The 15,224-nt window shown below is 53.9% G+C and overlaps 1 protein-coding gene across 3 annotated transcripts; it reads right to left on the bottom strand.

The window, feature by feature from the left end:
- Positions 1 to 4,265: 4,265 nt before the first annotated feature.
- On the bottom strand, positions 4,266 to 14,725 carry C18H11orf24 (chromosome 18 C11orf24 homolog). 3 transcript variants are annotated; one of them, XM_038563699.1, is made up of 4 exons: positions 14,589 to 14,725; positions 10,612 to 10,812; positions 6,416 to 6,589; positions 4,266 to 5,656 (listed from the first exon to the last, which is right to left on the bottom strand). In XM_038563699.1, exons 3-4 carry the CDS (start codon positions 6,489 to 6,491, stop codon positions 4,545 to 4,547), a joined length of 1,188 nt encoding a protein of 395 aa, XP_038419627.1. In that variant the 5' UTR covers positions 6,492 to 6,589; positions 10,612 to 10,812; positions 14,589 to 14,725; the 3' UTR covers positions 4,266 to 4,544. The 3 variants fall into 3 exon arrangements, with proteins under 3 accessions (XP_038419627.1, XP_038419629.1, XP_038419628.1); XM_038563701.1 differs by having other exon boundaries at positions 14,515 to 14,605; XM_038563700.1 differs by lacking the exon at positions 14,589 to 14,725 and adding an exon at positions 13,978 to 14,295.
- Positions 14,726 to 15,224: the final 499 nt, after the last annotated feature.

The raw sequence follows: 15,224 nt of genomic DNA, 5'->3' as shown, positions 1-15,224 counted from the left end.
AGGAGTAGGTAGTGGCCCCCCCGTCGTGCAGCTCTTCATCTCCATCATGAGTTCAAGCCCCGCGTTCTTAGGCATTGAACCTACTTAAAAAGAAAAAAGTGAACCCCAGGGGCACCCACTTCATCTGTGAAGACTTCAGTGCAACAAAATAATGCTTCAACCTGAAATCAGAGGACATTAATCTGCGGAGCAGAGTCCTGGGCCTCCACCTCTTCCTTGCCCCACACTGGCCATGTCCTCCCAGCCCGGCCCCACCGTCTGTCACTCCCCCCCTTGCCCTCCAGTTGTCCATGCCCACCAGTGTCTCTCTATCCAGGGACTACTCCCCTCCTCCTTCTGCCTGGATCCCCATTTTCCAGATTTTTCGTGAATGCTTCTCTCTGGCCACGTGCATCCTTAGTTCACATTTGGATTTTTTTTTCCTACTATGGTGAGAAGCCTTTGAGGGACCTAGGCGGGGTGGATGGTATCCTGATCTGGGTTGTATTTTTAAATCATCATTCTGGCTGCCTTGGAGGATGACTTGTGTGAGGGGGTGGGGGAGCAGGAAGACTGAAATCTGAGATTATTAAATGAGATGATAGTTATCATCAGTGCCTGTGCTGCCTAGACACTGGTCTCTCTTATTTTGAAGCATAGCTGTTGTGGCCGAGCATGGACATGAATGCCCCGCTGGTTGCTTCTGGGACAGAAGTGCAGGGCTGTGGTCGGGAGGGTACTGCGTTCTCCCCGAAATCCTGATTTCCTTTTAGGGGGAGATGGTTGCAGGCACAAATGACAGGATTCCACCCAGAACAGTCTGTCCTACAGGAAGAGACCCCCAGCTGGGAGCATGCAGGGGCAAGAGCTCTTCAGTGTGGGGTTCCCAGGGGGGCCTCCCAGTGCCAGGGGGGCTAGCACGGAGGGAGACCCCCGAGCAGCGAGGGGAAAGCTGGGGTGCTGTGCTGGGTGGTGCTGGGACTAGCACCCAGGGCGTTCATCCCACTGAACGGACTTCATCCCTCTCAGGATGAAGGAGTGAGGCTTGGCCGCCAGGGGGAGCCCGTGGACCTCCCTGGCTTGGGGATACGTGGCTGCCCCCAGAGGAGATAGGCTGGGTCCCTGGGTGCCCCAGCTGCCTGTGCTCCCAGAGTGAATCCTGTCCTGCCACTTGCTTGGAGGGTGGCTTTGGGCAGCCCCTCGGCCTTCCCACACCTTGGTCTCCTCACTGGAGGGAAGTTTGGAGGCCAAGCCCCGAGTCTGATTTTCACTGCACCTCGGCCTTCCATCTAGACTCTCAAGTAGGGACCCTGCTCCTCTGCGTCAGTGCTGCTTTGGCCACTGAACCAGCCACAGCCACGGCCACCACAGCAAAATGCAAGGAAGAGAGGGGCTCTGAGTCCTCTCTGCCAAGCAGCCTTCCCTGACCTTCCCAGGAGGGTAAGGCACCTCCTCCATGTGCTCACCTCTTGCCTCCCTCCTTGTGTTTGTCACATCTCACTCACCACATGGTGAGTTCCTGTGGGCAGGGCAGGTGGATTTGTCTCTGAATTCCCAACTGGTTGGCAAACAGTGGGTGCTCAATGAATACCTGATGAGCTAATGCTGAATGGGTCTTTTGAGCAGGCCAGGAATGCCTGCTCACTGTGGGCTGGAGGCCTCCAAGGCAGGGGGATAGCTCGGGACTCAAACCTGCGGCACCCCACCCCCCAGACTGGACATGCATGGTCTCCACCTCCTGTGAGCTCTCTGTAGACTGGCTCTTTCCCTCATGCTCTGCTTGGCCAGGACTAGCCAAGTTTGCCTATTTCTAGAACGCCAGACAGAGCAGCTTTGCCTTTATCTTGGGAAGAAATACTGACTGGAAACGGTGTGGTCATGTTTGTGTTTCGAGGGGCCCCTGGCTACAGGGTGGAGGATGGCTGGGTTGGGGCTGGCACTTGGCGGCAAGGTCCCAGGCAGGGCAGCAGCAGGGGCCTGTTCACAAGAATATGGGGAAGGGGCCCATCGCTGGCTCAGTGACTCCTGATCTCAAAGTTGGGACTCTGAGCTCCACATCGGGTGTGGCAATTACTTAAAATTAAATCTTAAAAAAGGAAAAGAGTCTGTGGGTGGTTGACAGGACCCTGGGCTGAAGCACGGGTCTCTAGCTCAGGTAAGCAGCAATGCCTGTAGGTTTAGGAAGAACCCCAAGGGCCCAGGACACTCTGGGGCCCAATGCTGAGCTTGGCCATGGACGCCATGGCTTGAGGCACTCGTGGCCCACCTAGGGAGCCAAGATGACTAGATGGTTGGGAACATGACCCCCCACGGAGGGAGGGATGGAGATTGCAACCAATTCTCAGGGGATGAAAGGACAAGACGTCTCTGGCTGGGGCAGGGAGGCAGGCAGGCCCTGACGTCCTGTGCCCTCATTCCTTGTACATAGGGGTGCCAGGCAGAGGCCCCTGGCCGTAAGCTGAGGATGAAAGCCATCCCTGTGGGTTGTCCCCCATCCCACCTCTCCAGAAGGGAACAAAGCACCCGATTTGTGGGGATAGCCTCCAAGCCCTGGTTCACATGGGTCCGAGTCTCTGGCTCTCACGAGACTCAACCAGCCTGGGTATGAGACCTGCCTTCCGCAGACAGGTCCCGGTGCAGGCTGCCAGCGCTGGCTGGCAGAGGAAAGGGCATGCTCCAAAGTCCTGATGCTCTCCCCTGAAATGCAGAGCAGCTGTCAGGGCACAGTGATGCAAGATGGGTGGCAGCTCCGGCCAGGAGCAAGAATGACGAGCCAGGGGCTGGAACAAGCACCTTCCAGCCACAGCCAGCACCAATACCTATGAGCATGCACGCGATGGGCTCCGGTGTGCGATGGTGTCCTCTGGGGAAGGGAGAAACCAGAGGCACAAGCTGGTTGAGGCCTAGCTGCCAGGACACATGGCATGGCTCAGAGACAGGCAGAGGCCTGAGAGGGGAAAGGGGGCTGGTGGACAGACCACAGACAGACAGGCAGAACAGACAGGCTGCAGGAGCTAGAAGGCGGTGAGGACCACGTGGGTGTTCTGATCCCTGCTCCCTACTCTGTTTCTCCTCCCTTGGCTCCTACGGGATTTCTAGGTGATTCTAGGTCTCCCCATTCCACAGATGAAGAAGTGGAGTTCCAGAGCATTCCACACTTGCTCCAAGTCACGCAGTTGGCCACTGCACACTTGGTCTGGGGACTCAGCTTGATGTGTTGCCCACCAGCTCTCACTGCCTTGGGCAGGTAGGCTGAGCAAGGCTGCAGGCCAACCTCCACCTGGGCAGGGGAGTCAGTAAAGAGAGAGGATTCCAGAATGGGTTTAACCCTGATTCTGGCTCTCAGGGGGTGAGTATGTCTCCTGTTCCTCTGTGCCTCAGTGGGGTCGGGATGGCCATGCCTCTGTCTTAGGGTCAAGGTGGAGGTTAAGCGGGTTAGTGTGTGAAGTATGAGTAGCCAGGACAGTTAAGTACCTGACGCACACATGACAGGCCCCCTGTGTGGGCTCTGAGGGCTGTTTGGAACACGGGAACCCAGGAACGTCATCCTGCGCAGGAGAGGGCCCTGGGTGCCCTCACGCTGGGGGCTCCTCTGTGTTCTAGGGTGACACAGGGCAAGGTGTTAGTAAGGACTGTCCCGCCACATGAGCTGATTGGGTTTCCATGAGGTGAGTGCACAGCGTGAGCTATGCAGGTTCACTGAGAATCTAGTCCGAGCAGGTCCAGGCTGACCCGCCATGCCGGGCAGCTCACATGTGGTTAAAGTGCTGGCTTCAGCTCTCTCGTGCCCAGATCAGACTCTAAGCACGCACCACTAAACAATTCAGCAAAAGGATGTCTGTGGGAAGGCCCCATCCGCATGTGGTGCCAGGGGTGCCCAGAGGCTGGCACGCTCCTCGCCAAGGGCAGGGCAGGTGTGGGCATAAGAGTGAAGCCCCAAGGGCAGCCCAGGGACGCTCAGTTTAGCTCCTGCCTTCAGTCCAGGGCGTGATCCTGGAGACCCGGGATCGAGTCCCACGTCAGGCTCCCTGCAGGGAGCCTGCTTCTCCCTCTGCCTGTGTCTCTGCCCCCCGCCCTCTCTGTGTCTCTATGAATAAATAAAATCTTAAAAAAAAAAAATAAAAAAGAGTGAAGCCCCAGAAAGTTACACAGACATAACAGATCCCAGGGCCTGGGGTTACAGCAAGTGTTTATGAACACGAACCCCATCATGCGTGTCCCAGGCAGGCTCACCACGACGTAAGGGTTGGAAGGACTCGGCCTACACAAATGGGGAGACACAGGGCTGAATGGAAAGCAGTCATTGCTTTAATTCTGGTCGGGATCCACCTTGGGGCCCTGCCAGCCCCGCCCACGGGGGGATCGCTGCCTGCTCCATGAACATGACTGTTTACAAAAATAAATATGAAAAAGCAGCAACTCGAGTGATCGTGGAATTTGTCTGACAGCATGTAAATGTGTTGAAGCGTCCGGCATAGCTCCGAATTGCACCAAAAGAATCTGGAAGCACTGGGTTTGGTCTCAGGCAAAATGGAAGGAGGGGTGGGCTCAGCCTCCCAGACTCCTCACAGTTCTGAGTCCGCGTACATCCCATTGATTAGATAGTCTACCTGTGTGTACTCCTTCTTCCTGTAGCTCTCGTAGGCTTGTAGGGCAAACAGAACCAAAATTATGATGAAGAGAGTCACCCCGAGCAAGAGCAGTGCCAGGAGGAAGCCTTTGTTTACTAGAGACTGGGAAAGGGGCTTGGTGGTGACCACCAGGTACTGGCCTTGGGTGCTAAGCGAGCACGAGTCTGTGGTTGGCATCTTAGAGCCCCCTGAACTCCCGGGTGTCAGGGTGGTGGAAGCAGTACCAGGTGATGTTTCAGGCAGCACCTGTTCTGGTGTCCCAGGTGTGCCTGGTCCTGTGGCTCCCCGGGTCAACGGCGCAGGGCTTGGCTGTGTCGTGGGGGACGTGACCTCCACCTCGGGGGTTGGGCTGGTGTGAGGTGCAGGTGCTGGCTCTGTGCTGGTAGTCAGCTCCTGGGCTTGTGTCATGGTGGCAGTCACTGTGGTGGTGGACACAGAAGCCACAGAAGCCACGGATATGTGGGTGGGCTCTGAGGTTGTGTTGAAGAGGGTGGGTGTGGGCCCACTTGCTGTTCCATCCATAGGCCAGGCTGTCAGCGTCTGGATGGTGGAGACTTGTATGGACTCATTAAGTGCTTGGGGACTCAAGGAGGGTGCCAGGCTGGCTGGGGAGTTGCCAGGGATGTGCTCGGAAGGGCCCTGTGTGCCTGTCAGGCCATTGGCACCTGGTGTCATCCCAGGGGCAGTCTGAGCACTAGTGGCCGGTGTCGTCAGAGCTGCTATTCTTGGCACCTGCGTTGGGGATGTGCTGATGACAGTGCTGGAGGATAGAGTCTGCCGTGCTGATGACGTCAGGGCAGGTGGCAGGGGCAGGCTGGAGGTGACTGGGTCAGAGGGACCTTCTGTCCCCGTGTCTGTCCTGAGTGTTCTCCCTGCTATGACCACAGGAGAGCTGGGGTTGGCCTCCGGAGTCCCTGCAGCCAAGGTGACAGGAGAAGGTGCCACCACAGACACTGTTTTAGACGTTCCATTAAGGATGCTTATAACTGTCATCACAGATGCATTTATCTTGGCTGGATTATCCGTCTGGTTGGGGAGTAAGTGCCCTTAAAGTCAAAAAAGGGGAGAAGAAAGAGATACCATCACTTTTCGTCCTGGGCAGGTGGATGATTCAAAGAGTGTCTTAATTGCTGGCCTATTGGCCTGGCGTGGGTGGCTTTCCCCTTGGCTCGGTGAGAACAAACGTGATGTGTGAACACGCTTCCCTCTTATCTTCCCCCTGAGCACATGAAGCCTGCTGCCCAGCAGAGTGGATGTAAAAACTCCTCGTCCTCTGAACCCCTGGAAGGCTCGAGAGCTTCACTCTTTGATCCGATTCCCAAAACAGAGTGAAAGTCTCACCGTAGAGGTGTGAATCACTATTAACAAAACCCATCAAACACACACCTAAGTTTACAAAGCAGTAAATCATTGCCCAGATATTCACACCATAAAAGAATTCTTGGCTTTACGAAAGAATTTGTGGCAGGAATTTCTGGAGATGAACAGTGCCTGGCACACGGCAGGAGTGTAATGAAATATTTGATGTATGAACAGATGAATTCCCCAGTGAAGATCAGATTTATAGAAAAGATTTTGCAGGGCCAAGCAAGTGACCCTCTCAGGACTCAAAGGCCCAGTCCCCTGGGGGCTTTCTACCCAAGCTGGCCCCCAAGAAGCGTGGCCTGACAACCCTCCCCAGAGCAGCATCCAGGCAGCACTGGGGCCCCCAACTCACCAGCCTAGGCTTGTATATATCCCTTGGGCTCAGGGTGCTTTGGGACCACTGTGGGCCTGACCAGCAGTCACAGAGCTTTCTCACTTACATGAATCCTGAGTTGACACTTGGCTCTTAGATAAGGACAAGAAGGAAATCCAAACGAGCACAAGGGCTGTCCACATCTTTTGGGTGAGCCAGGAGCAAGGCTGGGCGGTCCCTGAGGCTCCCAGCTGGCCAATCCTCAGGCTGCTAATGGTTCCCTGCTGCTTGGCTGAAGGGTCTGTGGTCAAGAAAGAAGGTGTCTGGTCAGTAATGCACAGCCTCACCTGGGACATGGGGCATGGCACGGTACCTGTCATGGAGGGTTCTGGCAAGGACCAGGGTGCAAACCAAGCTGAGTGTTTAGACCAAGGCCTGGCGCCCAGGAAGTGTGATACGTCTTAACCATGGTGGTCTAGTGATCTGCTCTGTGCCTGCATTTGATGGGTTTAAAGCATGCCTTGACCGACCTTCCTACCCAGAGATCCTAGTGTGAAAGAGCAGTAGAGAGAGGTCAAGGTCTTTTGGTAATCAGGATCAGCCAAGATCATGTATATCTGGACCAAGCTACTTCTGTACACCCCATGATAGCCAACCGCACCTTTTTTTTTTTTTTAAGATTTTAAAAATTTATTTGACAGAGAGAGAAAGAAAGAGTGAGAGCACAAGCAGGGGGAGCAGCAGGCAGAGGGAGAGGGATAGGCAGGCTCCCTGAGGAGCAGGGAACCCAATGTGGGACTTGATCCCAGGACCCTGGGACCATGACCTGAGATGAAGGCAGACGCTTCACTGAATGAGCCACCCAGGCATCCTCTGACTCACATGGGAGAAAGCATTCATTTATCTATTGATCGATCGATTGATCCATCGATCTAGATTCATCTATTCATCATGTGTCATCCATTCACCCATCTATGATCCACCCACCCATCAATCCACCTATCCAACATCTATCCATCTATCCATTCACCCCATCCATGCACCACCCATTTACCACTCACTCATCCATTCACCACCCACCCACCCATCCATCCATCCATCCACCCATTCACCACCCACCCATCTATCCATCCATCATCCATCCACCCCTCCATTCAACCAATACTCCCTGATTCCCTGCTCATGTGCTGAGCAGTGCAAACAGAACAAAAAGATGAAAGCCACACAACTCCTTCCTCCAGGCAGCTTGCCATCCCGTAGGAGACACAGAAAGAGGTCACTGCACGCTGCTGCAAGCACAGAGCAGGTGTGACTCAGTGCCTGGAAGCAGGCAGGGCATGGCACATGGGAAGGCCTTGACCTGTAAGTGGGAGCCTGATCCTCTGTGTGGAGGCCCCAAAGGTGGGTGGGGAAGGACAGAGTGCTGTGGGGCTCGGAGGGGGCACTGAATTCTGGTGGGTGGAGGGGCGTGGCCAGGGAAGGCTTCCTGGGAAAGCAACACATGAGCCATGTTCTGAAACAAGGGATGGGATCCACTTGGTGGGGAAGAGGTGGGGGAGGCGAGTGAGAGAGTAGATGACAGCGGCAGGGCCAGAGGCTGAGAGCTGGGATTAGATCAGAGATTGGCAGGCCACCACCAGGCAGTTGGGATGTGTGGGGGAAGCCCCTGCAGGCCTGAGGCAGGTGTGTCACTAGCACAGCAGGTGCTTGGGCAGGAGGGACAGATGAGGGGCAGGCATGAGCGGAGCCCAGCAAGGAGGTGGCAGGGGTAGTAATGCAGGCAGGAGGGGACAAGGCCACAGGAGGCTGCAGGACTGGACCAGGGGGGTGCCACTGCAAGAGACAGAGGTAGTTGTGAGGATCTAGTCACCCAGCTGGTTGCAGAAACTTCCAGAAATGCCATGACGCTGAGCTTCACCAGGAGGAGGACTGGATCCAGCCAGAGCCGGCTTCCTGAGTACACAAGAGTCTCCCCACCCTTACCCTGGGGCCCTCCAGTATGCTGGCAGGCTGGGGTCCCTCACTGCAGGGGTGCAGTGGGGAGTAGAGGGGCCCACTGGCCTCAAGCATCCCATTGCTTCCTGCCCTGCTGGTCCTGGGTGTGCCCTGAACCTGTCCTCAGCCCTCACCTGCCTGAGTCCCGCGTAGCTGCCTGAAAGGCCCACGTCCTCTCTAGGCTATGACGCGGTCACGTGCAGTCATGGGTGGTCCCATGGACTAAACACTCAATTTGAGCACAGGGAATATAGAACACAGGCATGCTGGGAGCTGCAGGGCAGGCGAGGAGTCTGGAGCTCCTGAAGACACCTCCAAAATCAGTCCTGCCTGAAGACACCCAAGACCTTTGGTCTTTCCATTGGCCCTCACCATGAAGTTCCTGGGTTGCAGAGAACATCTTGGAAGGCCCTCAAGTCACACTAAGTGAAAATGTCCTGATCAATTCTTCACCTGGCATGGAGGCTGTCCACTGCCCTGTGATTAGGCCAGCTCCTGGCGGTTACAGCAGGCTCGCTGTCTTCCCATGAGCCCTGAGTCACAAATGAATCACCTTCAAGCATCCCTACCCCAGCCCTGATGCACATGCCCCCACACAGCTTCCAGAAAGATCCTGTAACCCACAAAGGTGACCTTGTCTCCACTGCTTAAATCCCATACTATCCCAAGATAACCCCCAAACTCATTAACACAGCCAAGGTAGCCTTCTAAATCTGGCCCTGCTACCTCTTTCCCAGTGGTCCCAGTCCCACTGGGCATGTGGAATACCTGAAGGTTCCAACCCAGCACCAGGCTTAGCCACCAGTCCATCCCAACAAGCACTTCCAGTCCTGCTGGGAGCTATGCCAAGCAGCCCCTGTGCAGCAGAAAGGGATGAATGGAGGGTGGCCACATGGCGGCTTTCTGCCTCCTGTGATCAGAGGAGATTGTGGTAAAGTGATTCCAAGACTGGAAAACCCCCTGGAGCACCACCTCTTCTGGAAGCCTGGTGCATTCTTTGATGCTTCTCACACCTTTGCAAGCGTCCCTAGCTGTTTTTTAGCCTCAAATTGTACGTTCTATCCAAAACTGTCCGTAAGGGCTCTTGGTAGCTTACAGGTCTAGAGGACTCAGTCCTACAGGCTACAGATCTGCATCTGTTCTCTAGAGTGCAAAGGCATTCTTTGTTCTGACAGAAACAAGTGGGGGAGGGTGGGGAGAGAAGAAACAGGCCGACACCATGAGAAGAAAGAATTGAAACTGGAAGGTTTCAGGGACAAAGAACCTACACTTACCCCATGAGCTGAGGCAATGCAGCTGGGCTTTCGGTAAATAAATGCATTTATAAAGAAAAAAACTAATAAATGCATTTAAATGACTCTTTCTTTGGCCAGTCACATCTACTGAATGCATTTAAAATGCTACCACTGCTGAACCCAGCATGCTCCCTGTGTGTGAGGCCTGGATCTGGGGTCCGCTGTACTGGGATGATGTGACTAAGGCTTCCTGAATGTACTCCAGGCCCTAGCGCCTTCTGCTACACCCCTCTTACTACAAATCTCCAGGGCAAGGTTGGCAAATTTTTTCTGTAAAGAGCAAGGCAGCAGATGTTTTAGATTTCTGGGGTCCACGCAGTCTTTGTCTCAGCTACTGAAGTCTGCTGCTCTAGTGCAAAAGGGCTGTGGGCCTTTGTAAACAATGAGTGTGGCTGTGTCCCAATAAAACTTTATTTACAAAAACAGGCAACAGGAAGGATTTGGCCCACAGGCCATAGTTTGCCAACCCAGCTCTAGCACTTGGATGAACTTCAAAGCTGATAATCCTGCTAAGGGACAGGGGGACCAATCCACCGTGCTGAATAGATTGCATGAATGCAGGACAGACACAGACTGTCTTGTTTGTGGTCTGGGCAGCCTCTTGTCTATCTCCTCCTGGGCCACTGCTGCTCGGCGGTTCCTCCTCCAACCCTGGCATCCGTGAGGGCCAACATACCCTGCTTGTGCAGCAGGATGGGCCCATGCAGGCATTGTAAGATCTCAACAAGAGGGCAAGAGAAAACCTCTCGAGGTGTCTGGCATTTGTGTCACGAGAACAGAAGATGGCCTAGAGGACCACATGCTCCCAGCCCCGCCTGTCCATCCCAGCTCGTGGCCCACGCTCCTGGTCTACCTCGGAAGGCAGAACCCCAGACAGTGAAGTGCCACAGAATGGGCCCCTCCTGGTTATGGGAAAGCTCAGCCCTCTGGGCTTTGCTCTTTCTTTTTTCCACCTGCAGCAAAGCCCTCTTGTGGCCCTCTCTGGGCTCACTATCCCGATACTGTGCTAACACGCAGGGCCACAGACACTCACCAGAGGGAGTTGCTTAGGGCATGCTCCCTGGCTGGGCTGTTTGCTTCCTTGGAGAGTTGTGGGCTTGGCACTGTGTGCGTTCTGGGTGAGGTCTGGCTTTGCAGGAGGTAAGAGCAACTTCGGGGAGCACTCGCAGGCCATGGCATGCTTTGCGGCAGATGTAGGACATGGGCAGATGCTCCACTCTGGGAACAGACGCATCTAGGATTTGAAAAAGAGTAAATACTTCTTAGGAAAAGCTTAGGGAAAAAATCCAGGGAGAAGGGAGGCACTGAAACAGCAGCACTAAATAGATGATCATGCTGGGAAGCTGATAATGTGTATTAGAACTTTCAAAGTCAAGACTTCTGATGTAGCACTTTCTACTGCTGGATTTCTTCAAAGAAAGCAACTGGATGGATGTTTAAAGATGGAGGTCTAAAAAGATGTTAATCGTGGCATTATTTATAACAGCAAAACAGAATGGAATGGTTACATAGGGATACAGTCCCACCCACATATCAAATACTATGGTGGCTGGGATGCCTGGGTGGCTCAGCAGTGGAGCGTTTTCCTTCTGCTCAGGGCGTGATCCTGGAGTCCTGGGATCAAGTCCCTCATCAGGCTTCCTGCATGGTGCCTGCTTCTCCCTCTGCCCGTGTCTCTGCCTCTCTGTGTGTCTCTCATGAATAAATAAGTAAAACCTTAAAAAAAAGAAACAAATATCATGGCGGCTGCTCAAAAACATATAACTTCCTGGCTGACTCAGGGGAGCGTGTGGCGCTTGATCCCGGGGTTGTGAGGTTAAGCCCCGCATCAAGTGGAGATTGCTTAAAAGTAAATCTTAAAAAAAGATATAGTTTCCTATTTATTGACATGGGAAGATGTGCAGCATGTATCATTAATGATTGAAAAAGCAGGGATCCCTGGGTGGCGCAGCGGTTTAGCGCCTGTCTTTGGCCCAGGGCGCGATCCTAGAGACCCGGGATCGAATCCCATGTCGGGCTCCCGGTGCATGGAGCCTGCTTCTCCCTCTGCCTGTGTCTCTGCCTCTCTCTCTCTCTCTCACTGTGTGCCTATCATAAAAAAAAAAAAAAAAAATGATTGAAAAAGCAGATCATACGATAGTATACACACCATGATCCTTTTTACTTAAACAGACATTTGTTAAGGGGTCTACAGAGATTTACACAAGAACATGATGATGGTTATGCCTGGGGAAAATACGTATACTGGTGATTTCCATCTTCTACTTCTAAATAAACAAACAAACAAACAAATGCATTTTTTTTCACACAAGCATGTAACAGTTTTGGAAAACATTTCTGAAAGGCTCATGAAAGAAAACAATGAATTGAGTATTTTGAACTATGGGAAGAAAGGGACAGAAATAACCCCACTGGATATATACAGTTTCACATGGAGATTTTAATAATTTAGAGAAACTCCATAATTTATATACCAGGAGTTGTATTTTTCTAGAGCCAACCAAAACTTTAGAGGAACCAGGAGGATAGTTGTAATGCAAAGATATTCTGGTCCATGATTCTCTCATTGATGAATATTTAAGGTAAACTCGGGAGACTAAGAAATAGCTCATCACCTCCTACTGTGACAGATATTAGTAGGTGGTGATGTGTGAGGACCACCATGGGCCCACTCCCTCGTACAAACACCCACAAGGGCACACACAGCCGCACACATGCACAATGCACATGCACACACATGCAGTCACACTTATGTGTGCATACAACTGCATGCATATCCAGCTACACACATGTATAGGCACACACATGCCCACATACCGCCACATATGTATACATGCATGTGTGTGCTATTGCACACACAGTTAGAAACACAAGGGTGAACGCATACATGGTGCATTTCTCTAAGACTATGTCAAGAAACTCCACAAGTTTCTTAGGAAACTTCTACTGGATACCATCATTGCTATTCACTCCCAGGCGGTGGGACTAGTGATCACTCCCACAGAAACGGGAATTGACCGCCTTAGACTCCAGAATGGGCCCTAGTTGGGCCATGACTTCATCTCTCTGGAATGGTCCTGCCTCCATTTTCCAAAAGCATATTCTAAATGTCAAGATTCACGTGTGGGGACCTGCACTCATCTTTGTGAGTTGACTCACAATGGCAAACCCTCAACAAGATTTAAAATAATAGTTTGTCCTGCAAATGCTTCAGTGAGCCTTAAGTGAGGGGCTCACATTATTAGGGTGCAGGGAGACTGGGTACACCAAGGTTTCAGACTACAGTGGATGGAAAGGAAAGAGACCCTGGGGCAAGAGGGAATAAACAAGAAAGAATTAAGTTATTATGAAGTGGAAGACCTGCAGATAGAAAGACAGGAGTTAGGCTGGTGTTGGGAGTCCCTCTTTTTCAGCAGTCAGCTCCCCACAAATTCTGCTGGGAGGAGGTAGCACCCCTTGAGCCAGGTGACACTCCATCAGAAAGACACCCCCAGACTGTGGCCCTAGGTGTCAACTTCCTGATCCTATTTTGGTCCATGATCTTGTGATGCCTCCCAATACCTCCTGTTTCTGAAATTTTTAAAAAAGATTTTATTTGCTTATTCATAAGAGACACAGAGAGAGCCAGAGACATGGGAGGGGGAAGAAGCAGGCTCCTTGAAGGGAACCTGATGTGGGACTTGATCCCAGGACCCCAGGATTATGACCTGAGCCAAAGGGAGATGCTCAACCACTGAGCCACCCAGGTGCCCCTGTTTCTGAATTCTTGTGTTCCCAACCTTGGCTTGATTTTTTTTAAAAAAACTCTTTTTTATGAACCTGCTTGTTATAATGCTGAATGCTGTGTGCAAGTCACATGGAATCAGACTCCAAATTGCTGGATTCCTTTTTCTGGTCCAAACGGGTTCCTAAGATCCAATGCAAGTAATCCTTAGGCTTGGTAAAGGATTGTAAGTGTTACTCCCACATTCTGGCACTCTAGCAGGATTTCAATCACTAGCAGGATGGCCTGGGCCCCTACTCCAAGCTGGAGAAACTATATAGACCAAGAAGCAGGAACTGCAGTAACAGATGCAGGGCAAACCACAGATACCTAATACTGACACGTCACCTGGCTGAACTTTGGCAGCAGAACCCAAGGAACACAGGCTCACGGTTTTGTGTATACAGACATTGCCCTGTGGTCTAAAGGATGTGTATACGTGGCAGATGGAAACCTGGAGAAGCGGATATCATCTTAATTACACTACTTGCTTCCTGGTTTCTCTAAGTTTTGGTATCACAGCTAAATGCTGATGGAAGGCTAGTTTTTGTTAGCAACGTGGACAAATCTGGCATTCCTTTGTCCGTGAAGCAAGTCCAGCATATAAGAGGAAAATCTGTATTTTACTTTCCTCACCGATTTTATTGCAATTTTTGGAGATGCTCCCTCCGGGGGGTAAAAATAGCTGCACGTCGGTAGAGGCAGATTTCTAAGCACGATGTTCATGTCTCATGGCAAACCATGTGGATGCCGCTTCCTCCTGTCAGCCGATGGGTAACTGCACGCGACCAGGCTCACCGGGGGGAGGGAGGCAGGCAGATGGAAAGGCACAACCCCCTCCGCGGTGCTGGGCCTGGGGAAGGCCTGGGGCATCCAAAGGGCCACCTCCTTCCTGCAGGGCAGCACTTCCTGGGGCCCAGCCTTGCCCCGGGAAGACCTTCCAGGTCCCCGCGCCTATGGGAGTGTCCCGACTCTCCCATCCTCCGCTGCCGGACCAGCGAACCAGCCGGGCGTCTCCCCTGCAGCCCTCCTCCTGCTCCTCCCTCCGGCCTCCCGGTCCCCCCTGCGTGCCCCGACTGACCCCCTCCGCGTCCTCCTCTCTCCTGTCCCCTCGTCTGGCACCTGCGCCCCCGCTAATCTCTTCTCGGTCCCCCCCTGCCTCCGTGCCCCTACCTCCCTCTTTCGCTCGCAAGCCGGTTCAGGCAGCCGTGACAACAGCTCCCCGGCCGGCGGCGCGGGCCCCTTACCCGGGCGCGGCAGGCCTGCGGCGGCCGGGCGGCCGTCGGACGGCGGGGAAGTGCCCGCGGCCCCGCGCAGAGACGTGGCGGGCAGCGGAGTCAGCGCACCCGAGCCAGACTGCTCAGGGCAGCCGCCCCAGCTGGCGCCCCGCCCGGCCGGCCCCGCCCCGGAACTGATGTCACGGGAGGCGGGCCCAGGAGGGCGGGGCAGCTCCGGCCCGAGCCGGCAGAGGCTAGGCGCTGCCAGGCACCGCCGAAAGGGAGCCGGAAGCGGGGGGCGTGGCCGCCCTCGGGCCCCGCCCACCGCGGGGCGGGGCGGGTCCTGTGGCTCGCGTGGCCGGAAGCGGCCCGAAGGAGCGCCTTCGGGCGAGAGTCCGGCGGAAGTGGCGGCGCTCGGCCTGGGCAGCGGGGCCGTGGGTGCCCGGGTGGGGGTGGCCCGCGTGCAGCTCTGCGCCCGCACACTTGGTCCCGCCCCTGGGGGCCGGGCATGAGGACTCGGGGTGCGGCCACCGTGCTCTGAGCGCTGACCACGTGCCCAGCGCAAGGTCATTGATTCAATTAAGCGGCGGCAGGCTAGGCGCTTTGCGCCCATTTTATAGATGCAGAAGCTGAAACTCAGAGTGTTTAGTAATTCTAAGACGCAGG

The sequence above is a fragment of the Canis lupus genome, chromosome 18 (genome assembly GCF_011100685.1).
Source record: "Canis lupus familiaris isolate Mischka breed German Shepherd chromosome 18, alternate assembly UU_Cfam_GSD_1.0, whole genome shotgun sequence".
Taxonomy (NCBI): Eukaryota; Metazoa; Chordata; class Mammalia; order Carnivora; family Canidae; genus Canis; species Canis lupus.
The sequence above is the reverse complement of the archived record's forward strand: the minus strand, read 5'-3'. Positions and strand labels throughout refer to the sequence as shown.

Excerpts from the sequence above, each read along its gene's own strand:
- C18H11orf24 (XM_038563699.1), bottom strand. The coding sequence starts at position 6,491 with ATGTGGACAGCCCTTGTGCTCGTTTGGATTTCCTTCTTGTCCTTATCT. Across the intron at positions 5,657-6,415 it reads AGTGTCAACTCAGGATTCAT|GGCACTTACTCCCCAACCAG; the intron begins GTAAGTGAGAAA and ends TTTGACTTTAAG.